The sequence below is a fragment of the Eretmochelys imbricata genome, chromosome 7 (genome assembly GCF_965152235.1).
Source record: "Eretmochelys imbricata isolate rEreImb1 chromosome 7, rEreImb1.hap1, whole genome shotgun sequence".
NCBI classification, from domain to species: domain Eukaryota; kingdom Metazoa; phylum Chordata; order Testudines; family Cheloniidae; genus Eretmochelys; species Eretmochelys imbricata.
Window position 1 is genome coordinate 51,847,287 of NC_135578.1, and position 12,298 is coordinate 51,859,584.

General features: G+C 41.2%; 1 protein-coding gene across 5 annotated transcripts in view; it reads left to right on the forward strand.

Annotated features, from left to right (window-relative positions):
* USP4 (ubiquitin specific peptidase 4) overlaps window positions 1-12,298 on the forward strand; it is a 100,036-nt gene that overhangs the window by 15,745 nt on the left and 71,993 nt on the right. For 4 of the 5 annotated variants that reach the window (XR_013346728.1, XM_077823052.1, XM_077823054.1 and 1 more), the window contains exons 4-6: window positions 2,715-2,841; window positions 3,942-4,087; window positions 4,372-4,433. Coding sequence is in view for 4 of the 5 variants with exons in the window: in XM_077823052.1 (XP_077679178.1) it covers window positions 2,715-2,841; window positions 3,942-4,087; window positions 4,372-4,433 (335 nt within the window). In the remaining variant the exon portion in view is untranslated. Of the gene's footprint in view, window positions 1-2,714; window positions 2,842-3,941; window positions 4,088-4,371; window positions 4,434-11,908; window positions 12,050-12,298 lie in introns of all 5 variants that reach the window. The other variant, XM_077823056.1, reaches the window with a different exon arrangement.

A 12,298-nucleotide genomic window follows, 5' to 3' on the forward strand; every position in this document is an offset into this window, starting at 1 on the left:
GGCTCTAGACTGTTCTCAATGGTAGCAGATGACAGAACGAGGAGTAATGGTCACAAGTTGCAGTGGGGGAGGTTTAGATTGGATATTAGGAAAAACTTTTTCACTATGAGGGTGGTGAAACACTGGAATGTGTTACCTAGGGAGGTGGTAGAATCTCCTTCCTTAGAGGTTTTTAAGGTCAGGCTTGACAAAGCCCTGGCTGGGATGATTTAACTGGAAATTGGTCCTGCTTCGAGCAGGGGGTTGGACTAGATGACCTTCAGGGGTCCCTTCCAACCCTGATATTCTATGATTCTATGACCGGTTCATTATTTTCATAAGGATTTTTAATTTGCGTTCTTGCTTTATTAATAAAATGTTACAGAAAAGTCTTTTCAGGTGTCTTCACTTGTTTGTTTTTTCTCTTTAAAGCAAGTAACTTATGGATTTAATATCACATTTCTTGGCTTCTGTGAGGTTGAATGGAGACTACCAAGATTGCTTAAAGTCTATTAGTTCTAGCCGCTTTCTTAATTTGGGAGAAGCTCAGTTAGTTTAATGCCACACAGGCTTTTTAATCTTAGCTTGTTGCAAGTACAGTGTCGTGCCCTAAGCAGACAAGCTGTTTCATTTTGCAGTGTTATGTATAGTTCTATATACATAGAACCCTAAGTAAACAAAAACCCTACATATATGCTACAAAGTATCAATAAATGCCAATGTTAATGTTGCTCATGCAGCCTTGTACGCACATCCTACTTCCTTCAATGCAAAATTTTTGAAAGGGAGAATTCTTCTCTGGGTATTTACCTGTGCACAACGTCAATAAGCTGAGAGACTTTTCTTCTACCGGTCAGCTCAGCGTCCAGCTTTGACTTTCTTTGCTAGCCTAACCAAGATCCATTAGCCACAGCATTTTTACTGTCCTTCCACAGTGGTCCCAAAAGCACTCAAACATATGACACAGTTCTTCTCTACCATCTTTCAAAGGATTGCACTCTGTCTGTGGCAGAAAAATTGCTCTTGCTGCTACATATACAATCTCTTTAAAACTTGATGGAACTTTCCAGAGTGTTTCAGGACCCCCCCCATCCCTATTGTACTATGATGATGCCCCTCTCACTCTGTAGCAAGAGAGGCAGTTATCATTTAGATACCTTAACAAATCGAAGGAAATCAGGAGCCTAGGATAGACATCCACTCCCACCATCTCCCCTCCCTTCTCCTTCCCACCAGCTTTACCTTCTCTGATTGCCCTACTTACCCCACCCCTCTGACCCACATAGTATATATCACTGCCAACCATTACTTCATCATCTCTTGCTCTCTGGCTCCTGGCCCTCACCAAGACCAGGATCTCATCTGACACTGCTACTGCATCCACTCTGTCATATGATGGCTTCTCTCACCCTGAGTCATCTTCTGAAGTCTGTTGGCAGGTTTGCTGGGCTTCTTCTCTCTCAATCCTGCCATTTCCAGCCCTTCTTTCCCTCTTTCTTTGAGCTTTGAGTCTGATTACCAAGCAATGGCTCACCCCCAGCCTCTGCTTGTAGCCGCCTTGTTCTCTTGCTGTGGAGTCTCTGGAAGTCTTGTGACTGTGCTGACCTTGTCTGCTATAGCTGCACTCTTTCTGCTGTGTGTTTATCCACAGATCTACTTTACCTCCCTTATTGAATCCTACATTGCCACTTCATCACCCCTTCCACACTTCTTGCCTGTGTCTCTCAAAGAAAATATCTGTAAGACTTGGCTTGACCTCCTCCCAGCCCAATGGGTTCCAAATTTCAGTTGGGACCTCTGGGTGCTACTCTAATATGAATAGTCACTACTAAGATTTATAAGCTGCCCTGTGTACTGGTGAAGCTAACATTGGCTCCACACACTGCTATTTTCCACCTCTGTAGCTCTGCTCCTTAATCGGAAGTAACATGGCACGTGGTACATAGCTGCACAGTTAAGTCCCTGTGCACTATACCTTTTTATGAGTGCGGATGATAGCTGAATGGAAAGAGTTACTGCACATGTGCAGTTTCACATCTGGAAATTTTGAACCCTTCATTTTGAAACCAATTTTTGTTAAGTTTACCAAATCAAACAGGATTACTTATGTTCCAGTACATACTTGACATTTCAGCCACTTTTGTGCCATCGTTGATTGATTTTTTTTGTTTGAGTGGGGGCGGGAATGTAGTCATGAATTCATACTGTGTTGGAAAATGGTTTGTTTCTTCCTTCTTGTAACTCAGAATATCGGGTGGTATTTTGTTCCAATGTTCTGGGGGTGGGAAATTGCCTTTGGGCAGAGACCAGGCACAAAAGGTAAATGCTTTTGGAATTCTCTGCATGAAACCTAGGAGTTGCAATAGAGATTGTTTTTTGCAACCTTAACTAGTTGGTGCTGCTACTCAGCTGCTATAATTAAGTTTCAGAACTTTCCCATGGGAGAAAAAAGTAGTAGTCTGTGTGTTACAGATGGGGAAAATGATGATAGAGAAGTTGAATGTGTTGATCTAGGTCACACAACAAGTCAGGGGCAGAGCTGGGATTAAACTCATGAATTCCCAGCTCCCAGTTTTGGAGTCAGACCACTCCTTCCCCCACTCAATTTAAAACTGTAAATCACTGTTTAGGCAGCCAGTCCAGGTTGTGGAGGGCCCTTTAAGAATGATTGTCACCCCACTTATGTGGGGGTGGTCAATATCATGCCTGCTTCAGGGGCAGCCTTTTGTTTATAGGTGGTGGAGTACGGTCTGTTTGTGAAGCACTGTAAAGTAGAAGTTTATCTCCTCGAACTGAAGCTGTGTGAAAATAGTGATCCTACCAATGTGTTGACCTGCCATTTCAGCAAAGCAGACACCATCGGTAAGTAGCTATGTGATACCTGCAGCTTTGAACTGACTGTTTAAAAACACCTAATTTAATAGCAGTAAATGGGGGTAGAGCCCTTCAGCCTGTTGCTACATGACTACAAGATTTGGGTTTAGGTTGGGTTGCCTCTGATGACCTTCTCATGCCTCTCGTGCCAGCACAGTGGTGGCTGCATGCCCTATTCCTCACTTTGCTTTGTATGCTCTACAGAGTGTGCTGCAGATCCTCAGTGCATCTTGCTCTGAGCACACATACAGTGCAGAAGGGGTGTCAGGAATTGGGTACGCAGCCACCACCACGTACCAACTTTATGGGCTGTGTTAGGTTGGGTTGGAAAACTGCTTGACCCTTTGAGGCCAGGTGGGCTTAAAAGTTAGGCCTCAGCAGACCTGTAAATGCGGGTGTGGGGATGAGGTTAAAGGGTAATCAGAGCTTATCATTGTCTTCTGTCCACTTCCATAGCAAATGGCCGTGCTGTTGTTTGAAACAGTTCTGTGTCTAAATGTTTCCAGTACTTGTACGTTCTGTCACTGATGTGGCTCTTTGGGCTTTATCTGCTGGAATATTTTAGTCATACTTCCTCCAGTTTCCCCTGCTCGTTCATTTTACCTGAAGATTGGTCCTATACCCTACATCACTGCATGATCGTATGCGCCCTCCCCCCCCCCCCCCGCCTTTTAAGATGCTGCATGTAGACTATAATGTGATCCATAGATGTGCTTGGCTGATAGTTGCCAGTAGTGGGATCTTATAGTAATATCTGAGCACACTTCCTTTTTAAACTCCAATTTTCAGGTGCTTCTAGCATTTCAGAAAAGATACTTGTTGGGCAAACTTCTCAAGCTTGCTCGCAGCCCAGCCAAAAAGGAACATTTCTGACAGACGAATGTGTATGAAAATAAAAGGTTTTAATAAGTAGACATATATTCAGCTCTAATTATGGTCACACTACCGGATTATGAGACCTATCTTTTACCACTGGGGCATTGATAAAGTAGGGACATATGCCTTTAATGTATCTCTGGTTGGTCAGTTCTTTCTAGAAATATTTAAGCATTTCAGAAGTTTATTATATTATTTTCTCCCCTAAACAGCTACCATTGAGAAGGAAATGCGACAGCTGTTTAATATCCTCAGTGAAAAGGAAACTAGGTTATGGAGCAGGTATATGAGTAACGCCTATGAGCAGGTCAGCAACCTGGACAGCACTGTACAAGATGCAGGGCTCTATCACGGTCAGGTAAGATGCTCAGAATTCTCTAATAATCATGGTATTGAAATGCCCGGTAAGCTAACACATGGTTTTCCTTGAGCAAGTAGCTTGTCTATGAAAATATTTTGCTGTACTACGCACAAGAAGAGAATCTATCAGTTAAGAGACTCTGCAATGGAAGTATTATATACATTTAATAGAAAACAAAAGATGTTAAACAATATTTCAGAGAACATCATTTAAGAGTCATTTTATAGAACGTAAAATAAGTTTGTTTTTGCCTTGCCCTACTGTCTGCATTTCATCTTCAGGTGCTGTTAATAGAAGTGAAGAATGAAGATGGTACATGGCCCAGGCAGTCTCTTCCTGCAAAGTAAGCATCCTCTCCATTCTTGTCTTCTCACTTTTGTTTCACTGTCTTGCTCAACTCTCTAATTCCAGTGACCGGTTGCCTCATAGAGAAGCCCTGTTAAAGGCTATTATTTTCTTAATTTCTTTAAAGAGAAGAGGTTAGCATGTCCTGATCAATTGAATGTGGGATTAAAGCAAGAACATTAGCATTCTCTAGTTCTAGCCTTGGCCCTGTCACTGACGCTCTGTGGTATTGGGCCCTAAAAAGGGGATAGGCAACAAAGTGTGATCTCAAATAGGTGACATGAGGATTAATTAGCTCATATCTGTACCATGCTTAGAAGATGCTAAGTACTATCTGTGCTAAGCATTATTTTTTAAGTTTTAAAACATGCCTGGTGCTTCTTTAGTTGCATTTACGGTTTTAAAAGATGCAAAGACTGATGGCCTGTCTACGCTTAACACATTGCATCGGCACAACTGCACCGCTCTAGCACTTTAATGAAGACTCTCTATGCTGATTGGAGAGAGCTCTCCTGTTGGCGTTGATTTGCCTCTCTGAGAGGCGACGGTATCTCTCCTGCTGACATAGCACTGTCTAAACCGAGGATTACGTTGGTAAAACTATGTTGATCTTTTTGCAGTGTGAACTACATAATGAAAATATTTGTGCAGGGATGGTAAAAAAACAAACAAGGTGTCATGGTGTGTTAACAGATACTAACTGAGTATTTTATTCCATTCTGTGTTCAATTCTAGTCATCTCCCAATCAAAAAGGATATAATAGAAATGGAAAAGGTCCAGAGAAGAGCAGACAACATGATTGGAAGCCTGGGAAGGCTTTTGCATAAAGAGAGACTACAAAGATTAGAATTTTTTAACTTAGAGAGGAGGTGAATAAGAAGGGCCTTGACATAAATATATAGAATAATTAATGCTATAGAATGAAATTGAAGTTTAAAATGTATGTGCACTATTTTTTTTCTTGTAGTGCAAGAACAAGGTGACTTCCAGTAAAATAGAAAGGCAGCAAAGTTAATGGTGACAAAGGGAATGCTTTTCTACAAAACACATGGTTAACATGGAACTCGCTGCCATGAGATTTTATTGAAGCTAACAGCTTAGTAAGATTAAAAAGACTAGGGCTTCAATTTTCAAAAGTTGATTTATAATGGGATCTATACTTTTAAGTGACTTATTCTTTTGAAAAAATGTCCCTAGATATTTATATGGATCATGACAACATCCACATTTGCAGTTCATAAGATTAAAATTGTATAAGTAGTATAAATCAAGCTTCAAATTGTGTAGATCATAGAATATCAGGGTTGGAAGGGACCCCAGAAGGTCATCTAGTCCAACCCCCGGCTCGAAGCAGGACCAGTTTCCAGTTAAATCATCCCAGCCAGGGCTTTGTCAAGCCTGACCTTAAAAACCTCTAAGGAAGGAGATTCTACCACCTCCCTAGGTAACGCATTCCAGTGTTTCACCACCCTCATAGTGAAAAAGTTTTTCCTAATATCCAATCTAAACCTCCCCCGCTGCAACTTGTGACCATTACTCCTCGTTCTGTCATCTGCTACCATTGAGAACAGTCTAGAGCCATCCTCTTTGAAACCCCCTTTCAGGTAGTTGAAAGCAGCTATCAAATCCCCCCTCATTCTTCTCTTCTGCAGGCTAACCAATCCCAGCTCCCTCAGCCTCTCCTCATAAGTCGTGTTCTAGACCCCTAATCATTTTTGTTGCCCTTCGCTGGACTCTCTCCAATTTATCCACATCCTTCTTGTAGTGTGGGGCCCAAAACTGGACACAGTACTCCAGATGAGGCCTCACCAATGTCGAATAGAGGGCAACGATCACGTCCCTCGATCTGCTCGCTATGCCCCTACTTATACATCCCAAAATGCCATTGGCCTTCTTGGCAACAAGGGCACACTGCTGACTCAGATCCAGCTTCTCATCCACTGTCACCCCTAGGTCCTTTTCCGCAGAACCGCTGCCTAGCCATTCGGTCCCTAGTCTGTAGCTGTGCATGGGATTCTTCCGTCCTAAGTGCAGGACCCTGCACTTATCCTTATTGAACCTCATCAGATTTCTTTTGGCCCAATCCTCCAATTTGTCTAGGTCCTTCTGTATCCTATCCCTGCCCTCCAGCGTATCTACCTCTCCTCCCAGTTTAGTATCATCCGCAAATTTGCTGAGAGTGCAATCTACGCCATCCTCCAGATAGTATAAACCATCGTGCTTCATAGCAAAAGTCAACCACTAACTTTCACTGAATAGGATGAAACATGATCTATGAGGAGGTTAACTCAGGATTGTTCATTCTAGAAGTTTTACACTTTCCCCTGAAGCTTGTTACTGTCCACTGGGAAACAATACAAGATGTAGGGGACCAACCGCTGGTCTGACTTGGTAGGAGAATTCCTATGTTTGTACAAGAGGAGTTCATTGATCACATAGTCCTCTATGACTGAAAGGAGTCAAGGAGGTTCAGAGGATTCCATGGAAAATCAGAGCTATGTGACTCTAACTTTCTTTGACAATTGATCTAAAAAGAGAAGGTTCGACCATTTGGCCAATTATAGGTTTGTCTTAAGTGCTGGATACTTGGGCAAGTATCAAATATTCTAAAAATTTACAAGGAATTCTATATAATTCCCAAGTATCATACTTTTTCTCCTTTAGTAGCTAGACTTAGAAACAGACTACTACCTAAGTGAAAATGCTTACCAGAGTGGAAGGTACTATCTCCCAATTACCGTAAAAGCTGTGTTATCTGGCCCTGTACCAATTGGAAAGCTCTAAAATTTGGCATTTCTAATCTTCATAAAAAAGTCCAGTTTATTGTCCAGCTGGCACGGGGCAGGCAGGCTCCCTACCTGGCTCCATGTGGCTCCTGGGAAGTGGCAACATGTCCCTGCTGCTCCTAGGCAAAGGGCCATGAGGGGTTTGGAGTGTGGGAGGGGGCGTGGGGCTGTGGGTTGGGGCACGGGAGGGGTTTTGGGGTGCTAGATCCAGGGGATGCTCACCTCAGGCTGCTCCCTGCAAGCAGCAACCTGTCCCTGCTGTTCTTAGGTGGAAGCATGGCTAGGTGGCTCTGCTTACTGCCTCTGCCCACAGGTGCTGCCCCTGCAGCTCCCAAACTCCCTCCTAGAACTTGCGCCCTGCACTCCTTCCTGCACCCCAGCCCCACACCCAAACTCCCTCCCTCTTAGTTAACTGGAATTTTTCACTTACCCCCCATTTCCCCAACATGCCGGATTAAAAAAAAAACTTTTACTATAGATGGAAACCTAGGATTTTGGATTATATAATGTGGAATTTATAAAATATTAAGTGTGTTTTCTTGAAGAGCTACAAACGGTGGTTGAGAACACTGTAGTAGAAGCATATATCTGTTGGGATTATCTATGTCTCTGTTCAATCTAAGTCAGTATTTCATTTCCTCTTCACTGGGGAATGGAGTCAGAAAGTTATGTTAAACTGATGTCCACAATTCAATAAAAGGAAAGTGATGTTGATAGCATTTTCTTGCGGGGACACCTGTTTATCTTCCCTGTTTCTTAAATTCATTATATAATCTGTCTGTTTAAAAACCCATTTGGGATTCATGGTGATCAGATACCAATCTGCCAGACTGGGGTCTTTCTGGATATTGAATGCTTCAAGGACAAAAGGTTTCTTTTCTGATAAAACAATGTACATTAATGTGTAAAAACTCAGGGCTGTGTTAGTCAGACTTAGGCAGGTCAGCACTGGTAGACTAGTTTAACAAGCAGGGTGCTATTTTACTCTGAAAGTTGTCCATTCCTCAGGGAAGTCCATTCCCCTAGCAAGCAGATTGAACTACAGTATAATCTTCCTTACCTCAGTATTCAGGAAGTGGGGAGAAGGAAGCTCAGAAATTTATTCTTCGTAATCGTATCATGTTCGCTGTAGGTAGCAGATGATTGATTAGGTTAAATCGATCATTTCAGAAGGCCCTTGATAAATCCTTAGTGTTGCTTATTGCTTGTGGGTCTTCTTTAGTGATGTTTGTTCTGCTAGCACGTTTCATTATATTAGATTTATGGCACAATTATTGGTAGGATTACACTTTTTACCTTTTTGCAAGATTGTTATCACACTTGCTTTTCTTCCATCTTTTGGTATTTCCCCTGTTGCCCATGATTTTTCAAAACTGTCAGTGGATCAGGCTGTTATCTGGACTGGCTGATATATACATGTTCATATTTCCCAGCATTCTCTTTCCTGCTTGTTCTCAAGAGTCATTTCACAAGGTCTGTCTTCCTTATTTTGTTCGGTATCTATCTTGTTGAATACATGCTTAAAAAGGAGTCATTTCATTTCAGCATTTTCATTTATTAGTGCACCAAATATCTTCCTACTATTACTTTGGCCATTGACGAATTGGTAGTATTAGTTCATTTATATTTGTGCTGCCTGTATCTTTCTTCCAGAGCTATAACTGCTTCAGATGTGTTTTGTTTGATTACCTCACCACCGCCCTTTTTTAAACTGATTTTTTTGAGCATTCCTTTACGCAACCAAGTTAGCTGATTCTTATTTCTTTTTTAGGTGGCTTGTAGTCAGCCACCTTCTATGCTGCTAGATGAGGCCTCCTCTCAAACATTCCTCTCTAGATTCCTCAGTTTCTCCAGATGTGCTTTCCTGAAATCTAACACCTAGATTCAGTGAACAACATCTCTAAATCCTCATTCTTGCACGTCATGTGGGAGACTTAGCTTGGTTCCTCCCATTTTTTTTCAGAACAGCTGCTGCAAAGTGGTTGTTATGGAAGTATTTTGCAATTTCAACAACATTAGCCTTTATTTCTGGAACACTAAAGTCTTTGGCTAGGAGGTGCATCAAATGAGCACTGCAATCGTATGTTAGCGTGGGACTCTCTTATAAATTTCTTCTCTTCTTGGATACATTTGCAGCATTGTGCATGACCAAGCTGCGTACTAGACATTTGAATTTTTTCCCCACAGTTTTGTTATAGCTTTTACTGCTACTTCTTGTAAGTATTCTGCTGTGTGTGCATTTCCTGATGTATCAGTTGTTTCTGTAAGGAAGACATTCCCTTCTTCTGTTGTCACAGAAGCACATACAACAGGATCATTGTGGACAGTGCTCCACTCATCAAGACTCAGGTTAACAGTTTCACCCTCTAGACCTTTTGTACACTGCTCAATTTCTCTTTCATACACTTTATCCAGCAATTTGCCTGCGTCATCTGCTCTGTTGGGTGGGCTGTATCCTGGTCTTAATGACTGAACCATGTTAATAAAGTGTGGGTTCTCAATCATACGAAAAGGAGAGTTTGTTGCATAAACAAACTGGGCAATTTTTTCATCAATTTCCTCTTCTTGTAATCTGCTGGTTCTGATCACAAACTTATCTATGCTTGTTTCTGGATGATGGAGATTTTTTTTTCCCTTTTGCTACAGTTGATATACTGTGGCTCTGTGACATACATGATGTGATTGAAACACTATCATTGGCAGATAACTCTGAAGCTATAGAAAATGATGGTGATCTTGCAGGCAGATAGTCTTCAGAATCCTGTATGTTGAGGATGGATTCTTCTAAACAAAATAAGTCAATGAAGTTATTTAATTATTATTACCATACTGCTCATTTAGTATCACTCATTGCATTCATTGACACTCAGTACTACTTTCAAGGTGAAATTGTAAATGGAAGATCTGCCTATTTCAGCTATTTATTTTTTATCACAACTGCATCTAAAATGATAGTACCAGAGAGTAACAACTATATTTTTTGCTCAAACATGAGAATTCAAGAATAGTCCAGAAGGAAGACAGGCAGTCCTTAAGAAAGAAGTATGAAATAAAAAAGTTTACCAACCTGAAGATCCTGCATGTTCAGACATGTTCCTTTCATCATCTTCAACGCAGCTTCCTCCTGAGGAGGAACACTTCTCATGATGTTGTTTCATTCGGGCAAACAGCCCTTGCATTTGTTTGTTGCACTCTTTGCATTTTGCACGCATGCCTGTCTTACCCACAGGTAGAGGAACTTCATTAAAATATTCCCAAACTGGGTCTCTTTTCCGGCCTGCTGCCATTACAGGTTTTCCCTTCTAGTGAGAGAATGGTATGGTAGATCTCAAATCAGTGAAGGCTACACTCAGACATCAAGACTTCTGGAATATGCTGCTCAAACAGTTTCAGTTTTGTTTCTACTTCCTGTCCCTCTCTTCTCACACTTATCTTCAGACTTCTTCTCCTTGTCCAGATCTATTCTGCCCCCAGCAATCTTCTATTCATTGAACTTTTTGAAACTTTGCATTTTAGAGAGAGGTAAGGGATTGGCTTGGTGTGCACAAATTTGCAGAGGGACAATAGGGTTGAGGTCTGTTATTTCTCATCTCTATATTTATTTATTTAAAAACATTTTTGCTGTTAACAAGCATGTTATCTCTGGAGACACGAATCCACAGTTTGAGAACTGCAAAAATAAGCATCTCTGATGGTATCTTCTAGACTGAACTACTGGAACTCATTTACAAAACTTTTCCTAAACGTTACATGAATATATTGTCTCATACTATAGAATTAGAATTTATAATCCCTATTCCATGATGAGATATCTTGGAGGTATAACGTATGTTAATTAAAACTGTCTTTAGATTTTTTTGAGGAAAAAACCTGATTTAAATAAAATCTGATTTTTTTGGTATTTTTTAAAAAATATTTGAATTTTATCCACCATGTTAATCAATTATTTTTTGTCAAGGTCCAAATTTCTTGGTCAAGGGATTGTCAAGGTCCAGACTCTGAGGAAAAAATACAAAAACAAAAACAATAATAATAATGATAGTAATAAGTAAATAAAAAGATGTCTCGGTCTGTTCAGAAGCATCTGGCTGTCCAAATTTGGTCTACAGTCCACCTGTTGACTACCCCATATAAGCGGTCTGTCTCTCTGCTCCTCCAGTTCACCCACTCTGACCTCAAGATGGTGCACCTGGGCTCTCAGTTCTACAAGCTGCTTGTGCTGTACTTAGCCACAAAGCATGAAGTTTTACATGTTGTACTTTGCCCAATAAGTTAGGTAGCACCCACCCTACTTAGTCTGCTGTTGGTTTCTTACCTGCATAGTTAGAGTGGGTTTTAAAGAGGTCTTTTGTTTTGGTACTCTGTTGATTATTTAGAGAAAAGGTTTTATTATTTTTAGAGGGTTTAATTTCTTAGAGCACCAGGCTGTTTAGAGCCTGCTTTCCACTAAGTCCAAACTTCCTTGTGCTTATGCCTTTAGGGCCTCTTCTTGCTCATGATTGGCTATTGTTTCTGCCTTTCACTTGTGATGCCCTAGATTGACTCAGACTAGTGTTTTGGAAATGCAGATACTAACAGGTTAAGATTGTAAATTCTCAATCAGACGTGACCTTTATTTTAAGAGTGCCAGAGTCTGGGGTTTGCAAAAACTGGTGGTGTTGTTTCTGCTTCTTCCCTTTCTCCCAGATCAAGCACTGCAACTAGCAGAAATTTTACTACTTCAGCATCATCAGTAAATTCTTATTCCTCAATGTCTGTCTCTTCTGCCATTGCAAATGGTGATAGCAATAACTCCTATGAACTGACGAGCTCCAGCCTTGGCAGGGGGTAAGAGCAGGAATGCTTTTCTTTCCTCTCTCCTTCCTCTGACTAGCTTTGTGTCCTCCTGGTGCCCCTGGCTACTTGTATTTTCAAGTTGTTGTTGAAAGTAACACTTGCCCCACTCTAGCCCAACTGCGTGGAAAACTAGCACTTACTCCAATGCTTATTCTCCGTTTCAGATGTTTTGTGTCCCATTCTTTGGCTGCGATAGCCACTTCACCAGGCAGAGACCGTAAAACTTTCATCAGCTGTTGC